General features: G+C 34.4%; 1 protein-coding gene and 1 gene segment (V, D, J or C); both read left to right on the forward strand.

The window, feature by feature from the left end:
• The first annotated feature begins 10595 nt into the window (after positions 1-10595).
• LOC311288578 (Ig kappa chain V-VI region NQ2-6.1-like) lies at positions 10596-13183 on the forward strand. The segment is given in 6 exons: positions 10596-10771; positions 10931-11281; positions 11359-11475; positions 11760-11788; positions 11929-11963; positions 12565-13183.
• Positions 13184-19197: 6014 nt separating this feature from the next.
• Positions 19198-21402, forward strand: LOC311288569 (uncharacterized protein). The gene is made up of 6 exons (XM_084406058.1): positions 19198-19290; positions 19426-19779; positions 19876-20247; positions 20325-20453; positions 20737-20783; positions 20861-21402. The coding sequence occupies exons 1-6, from the start codon at positions 19221-19223 to the stop codon at positions 20987-20989; spliced, it is 1101 nt and encodes a 366-aa protein (XP_084262184.1). The 5' UTR covers positions 19198-19220; the 3' UTR covers positions 20990-21402.
• Positions 21403-22636: the final 1234 nt, after the last annotated feature.

Below are 22636 nucleotides of genomic sequence, written 5' to 3' on the forward strand. Positions count from 1 at the left end.
TGATGTTATTTTTCAAAAATCGCTTATTTTCAGACTTTGCTTTGACAATAATAATAATAATAATATTCAACATTGTTTTAATATTGGACCAAACTGTTTCCCGCATGTTTTAGAAAATCAAGGTCAAAACTGGTCTTACCATGCGGTGTTTGTCTTCAATACTCTCATTTTGCTCTTGAGTGGAATAGTCAACATATTTCTATGTAAAAGACTGAAAAGAACGAGTGAATTCCATGCAGGTAAATTTCAACATTGTAATGACGTTTAAATGTTGTCTTTTTGAAAGGGCTCAGTTGTGGTCAGTATTTCTTGTTTTATTCCAATTATTTTCCTTGTTTTACTTTCCCGGCACAACTATATAGCAAGTTTCAATATGTTTCAGGAGTTTCTGACCCATCTCCCCCAGACACACCGCCCTCTGATGCCAGTTCTTCTCTTGTAAGTCAGAAGTTTTATGACTGTAGCATTTACATTAACACTTTTGGAAGACACTTTATCTAATGCATTGCATTCAAGGTATACATTTTATCAGTTCCTGCATCCTCTGGAAATTGAACCCATAAACTTAGTGCTGTTAACGCTATGAACTCTTTGAGCTACAGGAACGCAGCAGATGAAGTTGCTGTGCTACAATGGTTTCCCTTTTTCTTCCCTCACAGAATCGAGTTAGTCTAGACCTGAACTACACAACCCTGCAATTTCCTGTAGACGACACAAGTAGAGAGAACTCAGCGATTGAGCGAAGAAAGACAAGAAGGAATGCAATCTACTCTAGCCTTAAATGTCATGTGCCGAACATCGCTGAAGAAAGCTGAGCCATTATTTATCCTTCTCATTTTGTTTTCAAGTGATAAATGCAGTACAGTTGTTTAAAAAACCTATAAAGACATTTTGGGGTTACTGCATTATTTTTAATAACTACAGATTTAAAGAAATAAAAATATGGTTTAAAAACAGATATTATCATTATTATATACATTATAGACACATTACAGACATGTCTTTACCCCTGCAATATGTATTTTCATGCTTTAAATATACTTTGTAACATTATTATTAAAATTGCATTTCTGTTTTAGGCCAGCTTAGGCCCTGATCAATATTTAATCAAATGGAAGTTAACACGCATGTACTTAAGATTATGCTCAGATTGTAATTCATTGTTTTTGTGATAATATAAATAAAGTGAATGGAGTATGATCATCATTCAAACAGGAAAACGAGAGTTTATATAAAGGCCAGATATTCTTAACAGGATAGCTGAATAATAATGCTTTGCATTACAAACCTTCTTTATTTTTACATTTAGTTTTGAAGTTGTGGTGGCCTGCTTTTTGTTCTTTATTGATAAGCTACAACCTTGAGCAAACTTTTAAAAAATAGGCCACTTAGTTGTCCATCCTGTCTCTGAAACCACATATATGTGTCTGTCTTAGTATTTGGTTCTTGTGGGCAAGTACAAGGGTCTCTACAGCTCATTAGATATATTTGCATTTTTGCTTCTGACCCCAGTGCAAGACACAGAAGAAAGCAAACCTTTCAATCATCATCATTATTATTTCTGAACCCTTCAGCTTTGAGATACTGTAATAATTTTTATAGTATGAAATGTTGTGCCTTGTTTAAAAGAACCAACTCGATCTCCTGGTACTGCATAGGCTATATAGCACGAGTTCATGATTTTATTTGGCGTGCTCTTTATACGCAAAAGTAATCTTTTACATGCATTTGGTATGCAAAATTTACCAGTTGGGTAGAATTGGTTGGGTAAGTATAGTGCTTATCATATGCACGCAAAAAAATTGCGTATCATATTCATATGTACACTAAAATGTGCTTATCGGATGCACGTAAAAGGTCATTTCTGCGTATAAATAGCACTGAAAATGAAAGCATGAACTTGTATATATAGATGCGCAGTACCAGGAGATTGGACTCAAAAGAACATATCAGTTTTATTAAATATTGATCAGAGCCTATTTGACACCTCTTAAAAATGTATGGTGTGTAAAGTAAAATGTGTTCTAAAACCTAAAATGTTAACTTCCTTTTCACTTTTATCCTTATTATATTATCCTTATCGGGTTATTGAATTTACATTCTTAGCATTTGCCTTTTTTCTTTTGTACAATATAAGGTTAATGATGTAAATTAGTTTAGCATGCATTATCACAATATAATAAAAAGGCACAGCTAATGTCATTAGCAAATGTAAACTTGATGTAGCTTCTCTCATCCAGTATGTATGTACATACTGATAACATTAACCGTGTCTTAATAGGAGTCAGGGGTGTATCTTTGAGGGGGTGGAGGGGTTGGGCTGTTGGTAAACCAATGAAAGGCAACTCTGCCATCTGACAACGCCATTCAGCTCAAACAACTTTTCTTTTTGGTGCTCTGTGCCTCTTATTCTTCAAAATGAGCCAATGCAGAGAAAATCTGCATGCTGTCAGTGAAATCATCCTTGCTTTTTGTGGTAGGCAAAAATAAACTTCTTTTAAAATATATATGTAATACATGGACTTTAATTTTAACACTTTTTGTTCACTTTTTTCTTTAATTTCAGGTTACTTCACAGCCCATGTTATTATCCAGCCAAAACCAGTGCAAAAAGCAAAAATTGGAGACAGTGTAACAATGGAAAGTTATTTTCTCAAAAAAACTAAAAAACAAGCAGCTATTAGGAAAGGATTTGATGAAGGCCGCCTCAGTGTGACTGTTGGAAATAGAACTCATCATCTGTACATTTTCCAAATGACACAAGAGGATGTAGCTACTTATTATCGTGGAGTGATTAAGACTGTGCTGTATTTCAGTCCTGGAACACTTCTGATGATAACAGGTAAGTAGTATTATTACAATGCTGCAAAACTCATTCAGTCAGTGGTCTAAAAATTTGATTGATATATTTTGGATTTATTTTTAAGGAACACATTAAAGTACAAGAAGAATTTTACAGCAACCCGATTTAAAACCTGTTCATCTTGGTGATAACATCACTCTGCAATGTACATTTCAATTCATGGAGGACTGTGCACAAGAAAAGCTCAGGAGAATCCCTTTCTAGAATTATGGATGCTCATTTTATAATGGCTTCTGCACAGACATGTGTCCACAACTTGACAGTAAGGATCCACACACTCTGAATGTAGATGGAGAAATAATCTTTGGACAAGGAACTAAACTGACTATCACTGGCACAGGTGATATTGAGTGCACTGACTTTATTGAATGTTCACGAATGTTATGCTGACACTTTAATAACATTGCAATATGTGCTTTTACAGATCAGAACATTATGAATCCAGGAACTTTCATTTTGGAGTCTTCAAACATTTTTATTTTTATTTTTATTTTTTGCGGTAATAATTACGATAGCCATGGTCAAACAGCATAAAAAAATAAATAAAAAAAAACTCTGTAGGTACGTGCATTTTTACCTGTATTTATTATGGGTTAAATTAAGCAGCTGTCTGATCACAAGCAGTTTCTTTCACTTCTATCCTGAAGGCTGACTGAATTGAGACATCCTCCCCTACCGCTACTCAGCATCCTCCCCATCCTCAACTAAGTCTAGTTGAGTCCAGGTCATTTTTAAACTGAACAATTTGATATCAGTAATTTCCCTAGAACATCAAGTGCCATTTTGTTGCTTAACTATATTCATTATCGCTATACATACGTAGTTGATAAATCACAATTATCCTAAATAGCTGTTCTGGGTAAGACACTGTATTGATCTTTTTCAGTTTCATTTGTATACAATATTAAACAGATTACTTATAGTATGTGAAATAATAGGCCTGTTGCATCTTCTAAGCACTGTAATACGGTAATGCATGTGTTCTCATGGTTATTTCTAATTCCTCTTATAGATTTTGCTTGCATGTTCAGTAAATAAGTAAATAATGTTTCCTGTACAATAGCCTACAAACAGAGGTTCAACCTGTTCTGGGCCTGAAATACACTTTCTATTTATGTTATCATAGCGTGTCTATTAGAACTGTGTTGTCAAATATAGCCTGTTTAATCTTTTAGGTTGCAAATTGTTTAAAATGTTTGTGTCAAACCCTACTCTGTATTGGAATAAATTACAAATTTAAGAACATTTTAATCTCTGTGGAGTGTGTATGCATTTCTCATTTTTGCATAATTCAGAACTTCAACTTAATTTGCAGGGCACGAGATCATGCATGAAATTAAAGGATGAAAGGGTAGTCTTGCTCCCATGAACCAAAAACAGACATAGTTTGATATTGGACAGTTTATTTCTAACAAGGAGGCATTACAAACATTGGTTACACTTTATTTTAATGGTTTCCTTATTAGACATTCTGTTGACAATAAGTAATGCTGGATCTACATGTCAAGAGTTAAGTATCAGTAGACTGTTAGATTAGGGCCCAGGTTAGTAGAATAAGTTGCAGTTACTTATAGCCAGTAGAATGACCATCAAAAAAAGCATGGGACCATCAAAAAAGTGTTAGCAGATATTAATAAGACAGTCTACCCAAGCATTAAATGGCTTGTCAAATTGATTAATCCCATGAATTTACAGTGATACAGCATGTTGAATAATACGGATGATCAGAGGCTGATTTCATCAACAGACTGGGCCCAGTTGTTCAAAAAATGTAATCTGGATCGGAATTATGTAGATTTATGGTTTGCTATCCACAAGGATCAGGTAATCCATCTTACTTTTGTGCCGGCTAAAATAGGATTGAATCACCTGATCCAGATAAACACTTTTTCAGATTCCCAAATCTGGATTAGCAGTGCTCAAATTACGGTTAGATTTCACAATAAAGGCTGCTAGCTGTGTAAAGAACAACAGGTAGAAGGGTCAATGTGGGGTCACTTTGCTTTATTTGAAGAGATTTTTTCATTTTCAATTTCCTTCAAACAGTCAGACCCCTACGGAGGCACTAAAGGGACACGGTGATGGAACAATTTATGAAATAGGAGGAAAATTATATTTTTTAATGCTTTTGCGTTCTTTTGGTAGAAACTTTGCAATGCAAAGTTTCTTAAGGAAACACAAAACATTTGCAAGAGAAAGCTAAAACATTAAAATCACTTCCCATAACCATGTCCCTTTAGGGATTCAGTTGCTCCTCATGTGACCCACAACAAAAACAAATATGCAACAAGGGATGCAAATGTTAACTACTTTCTACTGGTTCAACCCTGAGGATTGTGCCAATGTAGTTGTGTATACAGTGATAAAAAAAACTCTTACAATTAAATATATTATTTCTGTTTGATATTGACAGCTGTTTGGGAGATTAAAAATCTTACTAAAAGTCTCACTACAAACTGACGATTTGATCCAGATCAAAATCAAGAATTTTTTTTTTTTTTTTTTTTTTGACCAACCCATTTTCAAGATTTTATTCAATCCAACAGCCGAAATCCGATCAGATTACTTTTGAACAACTGGACCCTGGTCTTCCCTCTGGTTGGGATCGTCGATCTCGGAAAGCCATGGCAGACGGAGAACAGCCCTCTTTCGACATTCTTTTTGAATTCATGCAGTACCAAACAGTAACTGTGGCAATAGTGATTAAAAGAAGGACTGTTCTAACAATGGAAAGAAGAACAAAAGTCATCATCTGTTCTGTGGAATCGGCACCTGAAATAGGAAAAATTGTAGGTAAAGTATTAACATATAGTAAAAGTTCCACTCCCCCCCCCCCCCCCCCAATTAATTCTTGAAAAACACACCTATAATGTCCAGTTTGGTTCCGTTCCCGAGCAGCATCTCCCCACATGCAGCAACAGCGCAGTAGTAAGTCCCAGCATCAGACAGACTGAGCTCCTTCTTAGAGACGCTGTAGACGCATCTACGTGCTGTAAAACCGGCTTCAGAGATCCAATCACACTGATCAATACTCGTTCTATGTGCCCAAATAACTCTTGGATGAGATTCTTCTGATTCATGTATGAGCCAGTACACGCTGTGGTTTCCTACACAGTTCTGATTTAAAACTGTGCACATTAGATTCACTGAATCTCCAGATTGTGATTCAATGAAAGAGTGTTGTTTTACAACAGTGTAGCTTTTCAATCCTGTATGAAAAAAGGTTATATATTCATGAAGAACGCATATGTGGTCGATTTCTCTCTAAACCTAACTATCTGGGGCGTCTCCAATCGACACCCAATTGATCTTATTAACTGGGGGCGTCTCCAAAGCGGCACCCAATACCTTTATCTAGGGCGTCTCCAAATCGACACCCAATACCTTTATACTCTAGCTCTTGCGTCTTCAGTCGACCACTGGCCGAGTTTTCTTACTCTAACTTATTTCCCTAAACTAGCTTACTTCCTGTGCAGGAATAATCGACAAACAGACTTCAGCAAATGTCCTTTAAATGCTTTAATCACGGCCGGAGGAGTTCCCGAGCAGTTCTCAGGGAATCTCTCCCAAGAAGAAGCAAGGTCGGAGGATCTCAGACAAATTCCATTGAGAATCCCACCAGTAAACACGGATGCAACTTTTTTTTTTATAGAATCGAGACCACAAAAAAGATTATCGTGACTAACATGTCACCCTCAATATGATTGGTTCAAAAGCCCCAGCCTTTTCCCTCTGTCACTGGCACAAGCAAACTCTGTTTTTGTGATTACTTATCACAAGGTTTGAGATCTGTTTAATTTACCCTATTTTTTATTTAAACACAAACACACACACACACACACACACACTCAAAGTCACAAGTTTTCCCTTGGTTTTGAACAGTACATTCTGTTCGAATGTTAGATGTTAGAGTTACAAAAAGTTTGATATACAGTTTACTATTTTATTAAATTAAAAAATCTATCACACATATTAACCAAATCAAAATATATTTCATTATTGAGGAAGTTTTATGTAAGACATCATGGACTACTCGTGTATAAATTGCATTCACACATGGCATTCAGTTAATATATTCAATAACTTAACTATTATAAATACTCATTAAATTAAAAACAGTTAAATTATAGGTAATCAAAACTATAATTACTTTCAACTATCAACTCTGTGCCTTCGACGAATTCCATTACGTTGGAATAAGCGCTTCCACAGTAGTATGTTGCAGAATCTGAGATCTGTATGTTTCTTATCACCAAATGATGCACACCCTTTTCATTCAGCACAGAGAAGCGTGAATTATTCTCGAAATTATATAACCTGACATTATTATCATACTTGTAACTGGTGGAGATGAGCCTGGGATTCTGTCCAGGTTCATGCTTGTACCATGAGAAGTGCATGGCTATTTGGCTCTGGTAAACGCAAGGTAAATTAATTGTTTCTCCCGGTTTAGCAAACACTGGTGGGTTATTCAGGTGTGTTGCAGTAAGACCTAAAAGAAACATGAAAAATAACAAGCAAAAATTGTTTAGCTTAAATAGCTAAAGTAAAAACATTTAAGTTTTGACATTAAAGACAGTTCAACTCACCAATTAGAAAGAGAAGGAAAACTCCAAAGTTGATCATATCTGGATGGATTTATCAAATGGATTTATGGAATATTAATCGAGCTCCTTTTAAGAAGCTACATTAAAACATTAATGAAGAACTGAATTACACTGCTCAGATAGAGTAGAGTGGGGGAAAACGCCCCCCACCTGTTTTTCCCAAAATAACCACTAAAAGCAGTCAACATTTTTACTGTTGCTATGCACTACGTTGATAACGGGGATATACAAATCTCTATGGAGAAGCTGACACCAGCGACATATTTGAAGAGAAGAGGATTACATGGTAAATGCTATAATTTTCAGATATTAGTAAACAAGTGTTTAAGAGAATATTGTTCTGCAGGATATCACAGTGATGTATGATAGATGAATAGTGAAGTCTGTAGTTTGAGATCATATGGTATTTATAAGGAATATAATTATATTAAAAAAATTTAACATTTTTTTAAAAAGTCATAGCTTGTGGGGTAAAACGCCCCCTACGCTGAGGGGTAAAACGCCCCCCCTGGGAGCATAGTTTCTCTCTATCATAATTACTATAATAAAATATTTCTGTCTATCAAATCCTTTGTTTTACACTTAATGCAGTATAACTAGGTGGTGAAATCTAAATATTTGAACAAAACATAAAAAAATTACCTCAAGTGAGCATTAACTAGCTAGCTTGCTAGCACAGTTAGCTCACTGTTGGAAGGTAGTTAAATTTGGCTATTTTGGACATTGCTGAAATAAATATTAATATATATATATGTTTATACATTACTTGCCTTTTACTTTTAGAGATTAAAAACTATTTTCTGTTAATTTTGCTGTTGATCTATGAAGCAAACTGGTTTGTAAGAAAGGGGGCATTTTACCCCACCTTGGGGGGCGTTTTACCCCACCGCTGGGGCAAAACGCCCCTTTGTACAAAAATATTTTCAGTCAAAATGCTAATTAATTATGAAGGCTGAGCAATTTTAATATTTGGTGAATAACTCCTGCCATAGTCACTCAAAACCGGGATGGCAATTCGTCACATTTATGTTTTGTTTCACTGTAATGTCACATTTTCCTTAAGGGGGGCGTTTTCCCCCACTCTACCCTAATGACCACAACAAAAATCACTCACATGCACTAGTCCGATAGCCTTGTGGCTTCACACGCACACGTGCATCACAAGACCACGAGTGTGGCATCTGCCATAAACACCTGTGCAGTGCAGTTTCTTTGAGTGAACTGACTTTACGGTAAATCTCAAACAGACACTGTCTTGCCAAAATTCCTTTTATCTTTTCGAATAGCCTGAAACATCATAACTTGAGTAATTCAAATTTCTGCATGATACCTCACTGGTCCGATGTCTGACAGATTCATAGCAATAACTGTGAAAGTTATGTCCTGTAAAAGTTTGAATTCCTTGTTTAAACTACCGTTTACTACAAGTAGCTTCATGTCTCTCATCTGTTTTTTTGTTTTTTTTTAAATGTTTAATGTTTCATGTTTCATGTTTCAAGGGTTACGATTTAATGGGAAAAAAAGTCATAACTGAAAGGGTTTTTATAGTATTTCATTTTCTCATAGTATATGTGTTTCTTAAAGTCAGCAATTTGTATTATTTCAACTTCATTTTTTTTTTTTCATTTACAAGTAGCTTCATCTGTTCTGATGGCAAAATGATTTTCTTTTGTACTCATCTCATCTTGTAAAATATTTAAGAATTTTTATGTCTGAAGTAAAATCCAGTATGGCATACTTAATGATGGTTTCATCAGCATTGTTTTATTTTTTTGAGGGGTTTTTTTTGAGGTTTTAAATAAATATATTAAAAAAAAAAATTGTGCAAAGAATGAATAAATGCCAATGGAAAAATTCCCCTTTTAAGAATAAAATTAACCTTTTAGTGATAATATGCATAATTATGACCAATGGTTTTCTTATTGTATCTTTGCAACCTTTAAAGTCAGAATGCTTGAAACAGAAGTTGCAGTAATCTTTTCTTCCCTAGTATTTAGACGTATATCTGAGTGAAAAGGCTTCTCAAATAAGAAAAAAATAAAAAATAAAAAAGTAGGGCGGAACTTGATTTTGTCCGTGGGGAATTGATTGGATGGTTGTGGTTTGCTATTGGTCGATCTCATGTGAGTGACAGGTTGTCCCGCCCTTGAACCAAAAAACACATCATCAGAGATGTTGCTGCAAGTGAAGCAGGAAGTTATTTTAATCAAAGATTATGAGGGAAAATTATTATTATTATTTTTTTTTATGTGCATGGATAAACCATTTAAATACTGTGATATTCCATAAAACAAAACAAAACAAAAACAAGAATTGTCGTTTTTGAGTTCATGATGACTTCAACATCATCTCCATCATTTTATTTAGCAAAAAAACAAAAAAACTCACCATTCACTGACGCTGTCACGGTTCTGTTTAGTTCGTTTATTTTCAGTCACATGTGTTCCTTTGTTCAGTTTCCCGCCACTCTTTAGTTGTCATGGAGTTTCAATTATCAGGTATTTGTCATTATTTCCCTCATTTGCGTCGCAGCCTTTTCAGTGTTCATTTGTCTGGTCATGTCTGTTAGGTTGTGTTTTGTTTGCCCGCCTGTTTGGATTGCTTTTAAAGTGGATTATTAAAGACTTTTGAAACTTGATCATCACCTTCTTGCTCTTCCTTCAACCTTGTGTGACAGATGCATCCTGGTCAGTATTTATTGTATCTATCAGTACAATATGCGTCTCATGACTAAATGTCATCGGTTTCAAATACCTCTGTTTTCACAGTCCACACTACAATGTGAAAACACCGTTTTCAAATGTATCCACTTTGGAGAGCATTTTCAAAAAGCTCAGTTTTCATTCATAAAAACGCTGTCTCAGTGCGGACGGAAGGCCAAAACTGAGAGAAAAAGATGCATTTTCAAAAGAAAACGTAGTGTGGACAAGGCCTAAGGTACACAGTGGGTTCCTTTAGGCAAATAGTGATATCACTAATCTGTGTATAGATGCAATAGCAGAAAAAATTAGGTCTATATATTATTTATTGACTATTTGCAGATTTAATTCATTCAGGAAATCCCAAACATTTTCAGAGCACTGAATAAAAGAAGACTTAACATGGTGCCTTCATCAGTACATATTTTGTATTTGATTATGTTCTCTGTAGAGAGCATATTGTTTCAGGGGTAAAAGCCACACCTCCTTCTTATGTATAAAACACATTGATATCGCCCACTTAATTTCCTCTTCAGCTCTGGTTTGACTCAGTGCACAAATGTTACATATTTCAACTGCAGCGTTATTGCTCTTTGGGGCTGGTAAGATTTATCTACTCTAAACTACATTTTTATAATGGGAGATATAAAATCTTTGGAGAGTTACTAAAATGGGGAGAGATTTTAATGTAAAAATTATGTTTTGTGGTGTACTATGGCTTTACTTCTTTTCTTTTTTCTTTTTCTTTTTACGTTTTTCAGGTTTTCTCCAAGTAATGTTTTCTATAGCAAGTATGAATGCTCAGCCAGGACAAAGTGTCACTATGTGGTGTGCACATGCTATCCATGTTTCTGGAAACCTGTACTGGTTCAAACAAACAGACGGTGATGTGCCGATTACTATTGTGCACATGCTATACACCGAGAGTCTTCAGACGGTAGAGCCAAATTATTTCAACACTTTCACAAAAGACCAAATTGCCATGAATCTGTTCAGCAAAAGCACAACCCTAACAATTAAGCATGCAAGTATTTCTGATTCTGGCTTCTATTTTTGTGGAGCAACGGGATATTACATGAAATTTGGCAATGGAACCAGGCTTGAAGTGAAAGGTAATCTTTTTGAATCTCAATATTCTCTCATGTTTATATAATGTTTATAGCTCTTTTTCTCATTTTGTCATAAATAGCACATGTTGAAAAACACCACAGTTTAGATACCATTGTAAATGCCACAATGGTAAGTGACTCACACTGGCCAACTGTTTTCAATTCAGAGAAAAATGGCAAAGGAACCTCAAAAAAGGGTATGTTTATTATTTTACTTTCCATATTAAGTTGAAACTGCAGGTGATTAATATCTTTCTAGTAAATTCATGGGGAAAAAAATATTATACAAGATGTGTTCTTTGTGGAATCACTAAGTGGTGTAATAAATACTGTAAAATTGAAATGTCCACTTTTTTACAGATGATGAGAAATTGTCTGTGTCTGAGGAGTGTTCTAGAGACATTTTTTTCGTTCTGACTCTCCTATTTGGTGGCATCATTTTTTTTACATGTATTATTCCTCTCCTTTTGGCGATTATCAGGCAACATAAAAGGCAGAAGCATAAAAAAGGTAAAATATTTACACTTGGTTAAACAGATCAATCACAAATGAAATCACAAATATAAATGTTAATCACCAATGTGGAATTCATTCTTCAAAAAATGTATTCTCAACAGCAACTGATTGACTTTTTCTGTGCTTTGTGACAGCCGCTGAATGTCAAACACAACAGCACGATGACAAGGTAAACTCACCGACTTTGATTATGTTACAGGCTAAATAAGACATTCAAAATATCTCAAAGTAGAAATGAGAACAAGCAAATCTCTGTCTTTGTTCTGTTTCTTTCTAAAATCACTTTCATTGTACTCTTAGTGAGAAAAAAAAAGTGCTTTTCTTCCAGATCAGACTGGTTTCTTTGACCCTTTTATAAAGAACAAGATGACATTAAATGTCATGAATGACATGAAATTAATTACTGCTATGCTTCTCCATGTTGGGTAGAAATGCTTTTGATTTTGCCGACAATACATTTGCATGTGTTCTGCCATTTAGTCAATTTAGTTGTGTCAACAAATCAACATGTTGCGCATTAAAGAAAAAAAATATTTCTGTGTTGTTGGTATTAACAATTGTTTTGATTCTGATCAAACAATATTATTTCTAATTCTGTTGGCTATTGGACGTGAACTGTTGCTCTTTTTTGGGGGGGGGGGCTGTATAACTTATTTTGGGCTAAAAATAAGGAAAACAGGCTTGAGAATAAAATCTAAGACGTCATATGATGAGTTTTCTTTTTAGAATTTCTGATTAGAATCTTGAAAAATATTTCTGCTTCTTTGCAGGAAAATGATTCAGTAGAATATGCTGCGGTGTATTTCTCAAACAAGAGGTCCAAAATGGCAGGAAGACATACTGAGGACTCAACTGTGTACACTGACACTACTTGAAATATAAAACAACCTCAAACTTATTATTTGAAAATTAACAATGTCACAGTTTATTTTTTAATTTATTAATTATCGGAGGTCAAATGGTTAGGCAGAAAGCTTATATTCCAACATGCTCCATCAAACCCTGGGCCTTCAGAGAATTAAAGTCAGGATAAGATAAGTTTAACAATTTGTGGGTCAGGTAAAATGTATCATGTAAAATGTATAATATAATTCAGAAATGATCAATTAAAGACATGTTCATACATAAGTGTCAAGATGCTTTTTAGTTCTTTGTAAATTTGATTTGGAAAAAATGTATTCTCAAAAGTGCTATAGGGAAACTATGGGGAGCTAAAGCAGTGAACAAAACATAAAATCAATATATCTGATCAATAATGAAACTTCTTGTTTTGAATTGGCAATATGTGCTGTGAAGTTGCCTGTTGATTGACAGGTTTGTCATAGTTTGGTGTTGCATAAGCCACACCCCCTCATATATAAATAAAGCACACTGATTTCCTCATCTTAATTTCCTGGTTGGTTCTAGTCTGATTCAGTACAGCAATGTTTCATATAATCATTTCAGCGCTGCTGATCTGTGGCATGGGTAAGCATTACTGCACTATAATTGCTTCAGTCATGCAAGATAGGAATGAATAATTCTGGATTAAATAGCAAACATTAGGTGTGAGATACGCAGCATTTTTTGTGTCATCAATTTCTGTGCTCTAAATATTAATATGAAGTTATTTGTTATCCCTCTGTGGGTTTAGGTTTGCTCACAGTTACAGCATCTCAGACAACCAGTATGTCAGCTCAACCAGGAGATAATGTCACTATCTGGTTTCAACACACCTTAAATATTGGAAACAACATGCACTGGTTCAAGCAAACAAACAGTGCTGTACCTCTTACTATTGTATACATGATGTTACCTTATGATATTGAAGTAGTGCCAACATTTTTAAATGGTTTTCAACCAGACCGTCATGTGATGTCTCTGAACAGCAAAAACAGCTCCCTAAGAATTTTAAATGTGGATATTTCTGATTCTGGTCTGTACTTCTGTGGTTGGCACAATCGGGTGATCACATTTGGTGATGGAAAAAACCTGGACATTAAAGGTAATCTGTCTTTATCAACAGCATATTGTAGAGGAACTGCTTGCCCACATTATGTATGGTAAAAAATACAAAAAATACAGAAATCTTTTGCAAAGTACAGACATAAAACCTTATAATTTCCAGAGGACTCATATATTTTAATTCTTCATTTATTGCACAGAGAGGAGCGTTACGCCACTGAAAAATGAAACTTACAAAGTTAAAAATAAAGGTGTTTATCATCTGCCTTTCTTTACCACACATAACATTCATAATTTCATAAACAATGATGCTTTATCTAGACTGTGTTTTGTTTGAGTAAAATGTGATTTACTTTTAACAGATCTTAAGAGGAGTTCGATTTCTGAAAAATACTGTCCTGGAAACATCTTTTATACACTGACCTTTATTTTTGGTGGTTTTGTTGTTATTCTGATCATCATTCCTCTCACACTGTTCATTGTTAAGATCAGAAAAACACAGAAAAAAGGTAACAGTACATCTATTCAGTTCAAGATATCTAATTCCAGTGTGAATGCTTTCACGTATTGTGTAAATGGTTAATAACTGTGTGCAGTTTGATAGGATTCTGTGATATACTAAGTAATGATAAAAACAAATCAGCAAGTGTATTTAACAAATTATATTGGAAAACAAAATCTGGAAAAAAACAGCTAAATGTCTCTTTCTCTTTGTTGTCACAGATGCTGATCGGCATGTAACACAACATCATGAGGTAAACATTCTTAATATACAATTATTTGATTACACAAAAATGAAATGCAAAGCATATTTCACACAGAAGTCTTCTGAGGTCTGCAGTATATATATATATATATACAGTATATATATATATATATATATATATATATACAGTATATATATATATATATATATATATATATATATAAGCATATACATATTCTTGTAGAGTTGCAATTAAAGATCAGATTGACCCGTGTACAAAAAGATTTGAATATGTGCGTCTCTGCTGTTTAAAGGAGTTTAAAAAATCAGAAAACTATAAACTGACTTTTCTAATATCGATGTTTTTAAATATTTCTTAAATGTCTAACATTCTTCAGGCGATATAAAGTTTCTTACTTGATGCAGGCCTTCTTCTTTTTTCCGTTTAGTACTAGCCATGTTCTTTAAAAAGACTGCATGTTTGAAATATTTTTGTAAGAATCCAGATCTACAGAACAGAACATTATAACAAAATTAAATATGATTTATTCTTGAATAAAGTGGGTATAAAATATAAAGTATTTTGCATGGGTAAAATTATCATGCGTTGTGAGAGAACAAATCAGGAACACTTTCAGTTAAATTCCACTTTTTCTTTCCCTGACTATTTCCCGAATACCCACAACATCAGAATTAGTAAATCTTATAATCTTAGAATTAATAAATCTACGTAACAGCAGTGAATGTAATTTGATGTTACTAAGTCTATTTTATACACGTATGTATAATAACCGTTTGCCTTCGTTTTGCTAAACACACACAGATTTTCTTCTAAGTGCATTTGAATTTGATTTAATAAGTGAAAATTATTTGAATTGAATAAGTGAAAGATTACAGTAGCTCTGTTGATAAATGCATCTTTGGTTCGGTTGCAGGAGCCTCATTCAACACTGTATGCTGCTCTACAGTTCTCAAAACAGAAAACCAGAAGAGCAGCCAGACATGCTGAGGATGCAGATGTTGTGTATTCTGCTACTAGATAGTCCAGCAATGACACATGGTCCAATACTGTTGCCTAATATTTATGCTATTGCTAATGCCATAAATTTAAAGTGTATGTGGGATCTGCAATGTTTAATTTTTTTGAGACAATAAAAGTTGTGAAATCATGTGGAAGTTCTACTAAGAACATTATTTTAGATCTGTGTATATACTGTATCATGGAGATATAACCAGGCCCTTACAGAAGAGGCAGGGGTTGTGATGAGATCATTTCCTATACAGACCCAGACAGGAAGAAGCTGTTCAGTGCAGAATGAGACGTGTTGAGGGGAACTTCAGCGGACCAGATTACAGAGCTAAAAAATATACACATCAAAAAATAAATTGTTATAATTACTGTATATCTATGCACACATAATGTAGTACGTTGTGAGCTGCAGCTGTACAGACTGATCATGAAAAACATTTTGATATTACTCATGACAATTTATTAGCAGAACATGCTTTTAAAACAGAAAATTGTGATGTGACCATGTTAAAAATAAAAATAAAATCTTGTAAAGGTTTTCTTAAATGTCTGTGTGCTAGTGGGTGTATCACAGTTTGACTGTTTTCCACTCACAAGACTGACCCCCGGCTCATCTCTCACACCCCTCACTGCAGCTAAACCACACATTCACACTACAGGCCTTTCACACTACTTTCCAGAACCACAGACAAAATGCCCCTTGTTTATAAGTGAGGTGACAAGTCAACACATGAATAAAAAAATATATATACTTGAGAATTTGATTATGAAACAGTAATGAAAGTACGAAAACTTTTAAATTAAGATGCAGTCCATTTCTTTGTCAGAAATGAAAAATTAGTATATTTCCTTTTTGTAGTGGTTTAAGATACTGCAGAATGCATGCAATGCTCCAGACAGATTCTGGATGCAAACTAAAGCTGAAATGTGTGAAGAACTTAAGAGGTCAAATGACATCAGTGACATTTCAAAAAAAGTCCTTCAAATTGCTTGTATTATTATTATTGTGTATTACAGTAATTACTTCTCATGCTGATGGTGCTAAAACCAATAAAAGAGAAGTGAAAAAATAATTATTACGACACTAAATTCAAGACCACAATGGTTGTATATAACTCATCTGCTTGCATTCAGATGCAGTGTATTGACAGCCTTATTTATAAAAAAAAAAAAAACTTTTTTAATTGATTTCTGTTGGCTTTCAGGGAATGTCACTGTTCTCCAATTTTATCATTTTCCAGGCCAAGCTCATTAACCCTAAAATGCTATACGTAATAAAAAGATTAAAAAACAGGTAAACAACTGCGAAAAATCAATACGTACAATGAACGCTTCAAATTTACAAAGTACATTGGGACCATTTTTACAGACTTTTCAACAATATTTCTCTTAATGCATAATACATTTTTCACCACTGTGCAGAACTGAAACTTGATTCCTTTGCTTCTGTGCAAGCACCATTATTTAACTGTTATATTGTGCTTTAATATAGTACTATGTCTTATTTTTATCATTATGTGTTAAAGGCTAACTTTTTACACAATGCACTGTTAAGATCTGCAACTGCACGCATACCACACGTTAGTTCCTTTCATATGTTGAGTAATGGTTTCGGAAACCGACTTATGCCACTAAATATATATATATAAGACAATGAATTCAATCCACAGAGCTTAGGTTGCGGTCACCCTTTGTTTCTGAAAGTAACATAGAACAAACAAACAACCTGAAGCGCGCTTAGGTCTCTGTGGGTAAAAGTTTCCATACATCATCTTATTGCAGTGAAACTCAAAGAGTCAAAGCCAGGCGCAGACAACTGTGTTTAGAGTTTGTCCACCAGCATTACCTACCAACACACCACAATTCCAGAACCTTTATATTATTCTGAAATGTCATGCAGTGGTTCAGAATGTGCCACATACAAAAAGGGTATTGTACTTTAACATGCTAACAGATCATTTAACCCAGAAGTTCTGGATCTGAAGGTGCAGCCGATAGAAGTTCAGTCTATATTTCTCAATGCAAAATTCTTACAAAGGCCCATTTCTAATATCAAATGTAAATATATGTTTGCATTCAACTAATGCTGTTTTTAACCCCAGTCAACCCCATGACTTAACACACAGAACTGCCTAGACTGAGTAAACTACTACAGTATATGAGCACAACGATTGCAAGAATAAATATGCTGTTATTTTCATTAGCATAAAATAAAATTGAAGTATTGTGACATTTAGGGGAACTGATGAGAATATAAATGTGCTGTAATAGTTTGACAAAAGGGATGTGTTGTGAGTCTGTGTTTTTCTATTGACTGCACATAGGGGGCACTATTTCATTATTTGAAATGTTTTACAGGATACTATTGTTAGAGGTCATGTTTGTGGACGTGTTTTGCGGTTACATTATCGATTAGGCATAAAAAGCATGTAAAGTGTGTCAAACATCCTGAATTATCTGAAATGGTAAATGACTGGATGAGCTATAAGAAGAACTATGACAAAATTCAAATGTTTCCTATAAATACATTGTACTTCTAGACTATAAACTATATACAGTCAGTAAACATCATTTTGTGAGTATGATGTTATTGAAACAATGACTGTTATTAGCCGTTGATCCGTGATCCATACTGATCAGGCCCCATGGGTCGGCAGAATGTGATTCGCGGATTAATTGCTACGTTTATTCAACATACAGTGAAAGTTTATCATTTGCACGTGTTTTTTTTTTTGTTTTTTTTTTGACAATTTACACATTGAAGTGATTTTAAACAATTCAAGCACAAGAAGAGGTGAAAGAGAACGCGCACACAAAGAGAGGCACGTTTCAGATAGCGCGCGAACACCTCTTTTGCAACTTAATCTTTGCATGTTAAAATACCTGTGTCGCCAAGTATTCTTGTAAACACAGTCGGTTATGTCTGAAGTGAACATAAACATTTGAGAGAGAAATCGGATGTGGATCCGTTCATTAAGTCTTAAAGTGACAACAGCCTATAAAAATCTGCTGCTGTCTGTGTCATTAATGTTAATCAAACAACAAAACATATCTTTAACAAAGTTTAATCTATATTTAAATTATACAGTGAACACTATAGTGTTATTTTGCATTTAATTGTTACATTTCTGTACCTGAATACTACTGTTAGACCTTACTTTATTTGTAACTTTGTTATATTGTATTCATCAGCTTGTAATTTGTGTATTTGATCTTATTTTATTACTGACTGTTCACTTGTCTTTAATAATGTTTAATTATTAAAAGCTGCATTTTTGCTGTGTTATCAATGTACTTAAAAGTGGGCTTTAAGTAATACAATTTTTATTACTTAATTTTTTTTTGCTGACCGTAATACCGTAATAAGATCCGAACCGTGAGTTTAGTGATCCGTTGCATCACTACTGGTTATCAATATATTTGATCAAATAAATGTATGTTAGTCTGAGCTTGCTGTGTAAGAAAGAAAGAAAGAAAATAAAAGGTCAAAAACTACTGAAAATGAGAGTTCACAAAGATTAAATATTACCAGTTGATCATTACACAAGATTCACAGAGACTCCAAAAATAAGCATAAGAGCAAAAGATAAGCCACATCACATGCTATATGTCTTGGGTCAGACAGGCTGAATGGAAAAATGACAACAGCCAATCAGAACCAGACATCATCTAAATCAGAAAAACAAGGCTTGACTCCACCAAACCCAGGCGTTTCACACCCACACGTCTTACAAACGCTCCATAAGATGTTGCCTAATGCACAGAGGACCTCAACTATGTTAAAACTTCTGATATTTTTTCTACTCTCTAGGACAGGTGTGTTTGCTCTGGAAGAGAGATTTGTTCTGCAAAGTTAATATTAGTTATAATATTAGTTATAAATAGTTATATTTATGAAAGGGTGTTTTTCTGATCTGCTCTGATGGTCCTGCTTGTGCTTTTTCTTCTCAGGCTTCATCACATCTGCTGCTGTAGTTCAAAAGAAAGTCCTGGAGACCTTCGCTGCAGGTGAAACTATAACTTTAGAGTGCTTGATATCTAAAGACCACGAGAACTACTTCTCCTGGTTCAAGCAATCTCTGGGAGAAGCTCCAACATGCATCCTCAGTCTCTATACTGATGCTTTAACGCCAACGTTTTACGGAGACTTCAAGAACGACACAAGATTGACAGCTGTAAAGAAAAATAATAATTTTACTTTAATCATAAAAGACTTAAAGCCATCAGACACTGGAATCTATTACTGTGGTGCTCGTGACTATGATCTTATAACTTTCGGTAATGGGCTGTTTTTAAACTATAAAGGTAAGTAAACCTAGAAAAACATACATACATACATATACATATATATATATATATATATATATAATGATATAATGTATAATCCTATTCTAATTTTAGGGGTAAATACAAGACATCACCACATTAAGCAGTTTTTGTCAGGAGTGGACTTGAGTACTGGAGTAAATGAGCATGAGTTTAACCCAGGAGACTCTGTGAATCTTCACTGTACTGTTCTCACTGAAAGATGTGAAGGAAATCACAGCGTCTACTGGTTTAGACAAGAATCAGGAGATACACATCCAGGAATCCTTTACAAGCATGGAAACAGAAACGATCAATGCAATAAGAGCTCTGAGAAAGATTTCCATACACAGTCTTGTATCTTCAATCTCCCCAATCTCAGTTTAACTGACGCTGGGACTTACTACTGCGCTGTGGCCATGTGTGGAGAGATACTGTTTGGAAATGGAAGTAGGATTAATATTGGAGGTGAGAAAATTATTTATATACGATACATTAAATCATTTTAATTGCAGTTTGAATATTTTGACTTTTTTAAATCTTAGAACCAATTCCTGAGATGGCCTGGACTGACTTAAAGGTCCCAGTTTTGGTAGTAACAAATATATTGTGCTTGGTGATCATCGCTATCCTTCTATGTAAGAGAGCACAAAAACGACAAGAAACATTTTCTGGTAAGCCATTTGTATTTTAAGAATATTGAAACAATATTGTATGATAATGTTGATTATTAGGGCATTACTGACACTAATTATATTACATAAAAATAAAAAGTATAACTGTCCAAAAGATGAAATTAAATCAACCTGAATGTAATGTTCAATTGTAAAATACAACAAAATGTTGATTTTATCATTGAGAGGTTTGATTACATCCTGCAAAATACACATGTACCTATAACATACCAAAATGTGTAAATATCATGTCATAACTAAAAAGAAAGCATATTCTTTGCAGAAACCCAGCCATTACAAACAACTCTTTCTTCGTCTCCTGCTAATGAGGTAACGTTTAAATATACTACATTGCTTTGTTTTATTGGTTTAGCTATGTGTATTGAGTACTTTGGTGTTGGTTTTAGGGTGTACCAGAGGAGATAAGCTACGCAGCGGTACATTTCCCTGGAAGAAACGCAAACAGACACGAGACTGAAAGAAGCTCAAGCACACATGTAGTGTACTCAGCTGCAAGAGGTTACAGTAGTAAATAATAATTCTGTGATATAACATTTAAATTAAAGTAATATTGCCCTATGTGTTCATTAGTTGTATTTGATGTATCTGAATGCTGTTGTGAGCTCTAATAAAACAAACGGCATTGTCTTACAAAAACTTGATTCTATTATCATTCACAACAAGCCTATACCAGTTACAGTACAAACACTGAATGATTCCTCAAGAAACAAAGTTTTAAATTCATTGGTGGAAAAACATTTCATAAAAAGGTATTTCTAGTTGCTGAGAGCCTTCTTCTTTCACAAAGAAATGTGTTATATTAGTGAACTTATGATCAGAGAATCAAAATTGAAATATTGCAATTTATAATACTATGTTTATGACTAAGAGGGGCAAAATACAAACATCTTCAATGTGTGGCCCTCAATAAAAAGAAATCTGCTCTCTTTGTTCATGGCCACTCAGTTAGACTAGCAGGGTTTTTTATTTTTTATTTGTTACATGCATATGTATTTAGGTTCAGGTGACACAAAAAACAAAACAATAAACATAAGTTTCACTTTTAAGCAGTGTAAGGCGTTTTTTTTAAAAAGACTATAACACACAAATGAGCTTATCTGAACCAGATGAAGTAGAATTTCACTGGTTTACTGATGATAACACTTGTCTATTTAGCTCCCCCTGCTGTTGAGAATCGAAATTGCAAAGGTGAAGCAGTTTGTATTAAAATGCAGTTCAAGAACTAAAATGTTTTCAATTCAGCGTCATGCATAGACCTACGGTTAGATGGCATATGGATGGATGGATAGACACAGTCAATAGCACGCACACATACAGGTCCTAGATCACGTAATTTTCACAACTTTTTACAATCGTTTTATGGAGTTTTTGTCTACTGAAAGTTTTTTTTTCCGGAAAGACGTTTTGTCAGCTGAACAATCGGATTGTTGTTAAGTACAATCGAATGCACTGGGCTTCGTTTCCCGATAAGGTCTCTTAGCGCGCTACGAAGACTCTTAAGGTATAACTTAACTAAAGGTAGGCCTATACCATTTCTAGGCGTGTTCCCCGAACCATACCTTAGGAAGCTGCTTGAGATACCTTCTTATGTACGACGTTACCAGGTGCTGTCCGTGGCGATGGCGCTGAATTGGTTAATATCGATGGCTTATTGAGAATAAATTATTCTCTCATGCAGGGGCTGCTTCACTGCATTATGTGATAAAGCGGTATTCTTTATAAAAGAAGCACTTCAGAAGTAGTTGAAATTGCATTTATTAGGACTCATTGGATATAATAAAAAATAATCCAAACTATAATAGCCTAGCCTACATATTTTAAAATTGTATCATATATTGCTGCCATAATAACCATTTCAAATTTTTACGTGCTTTCTTCTCTTTCCCATTTTTGTTCACTGAGGTGGAGCTGCAATGAAATTTTGTTCTTGTAAATACTTTCCAGCATTTAAGTAATAAAAGTGTACATCTTACGTACGGTGCTCTGCAGTGATCAAAAAGGATTTAAACAGTGAATTTTTAATCTCTTCTTAGGTGGTTTCAGACGGCATTTAAATTAGGCTACCACACGACCTGTTTGTCAAAAAACAGTAGATAATTTGGCCAGGGATTTTTACGCGGGTTGGGTGAGAAAAAACACTGACATTTTGGATTCGGACGGCA

Source organism: Rutilus rutilus (assembly GCF_951802725.1).
Source record: "Rutilus rutilus genome assembly, chromosome: 3".
NCBI lineage: Eukaryota > Metazoa > Chordata > Actinopteri > Cypriniformes > Leuciscidae > Rutilus > Rutilus rutilus.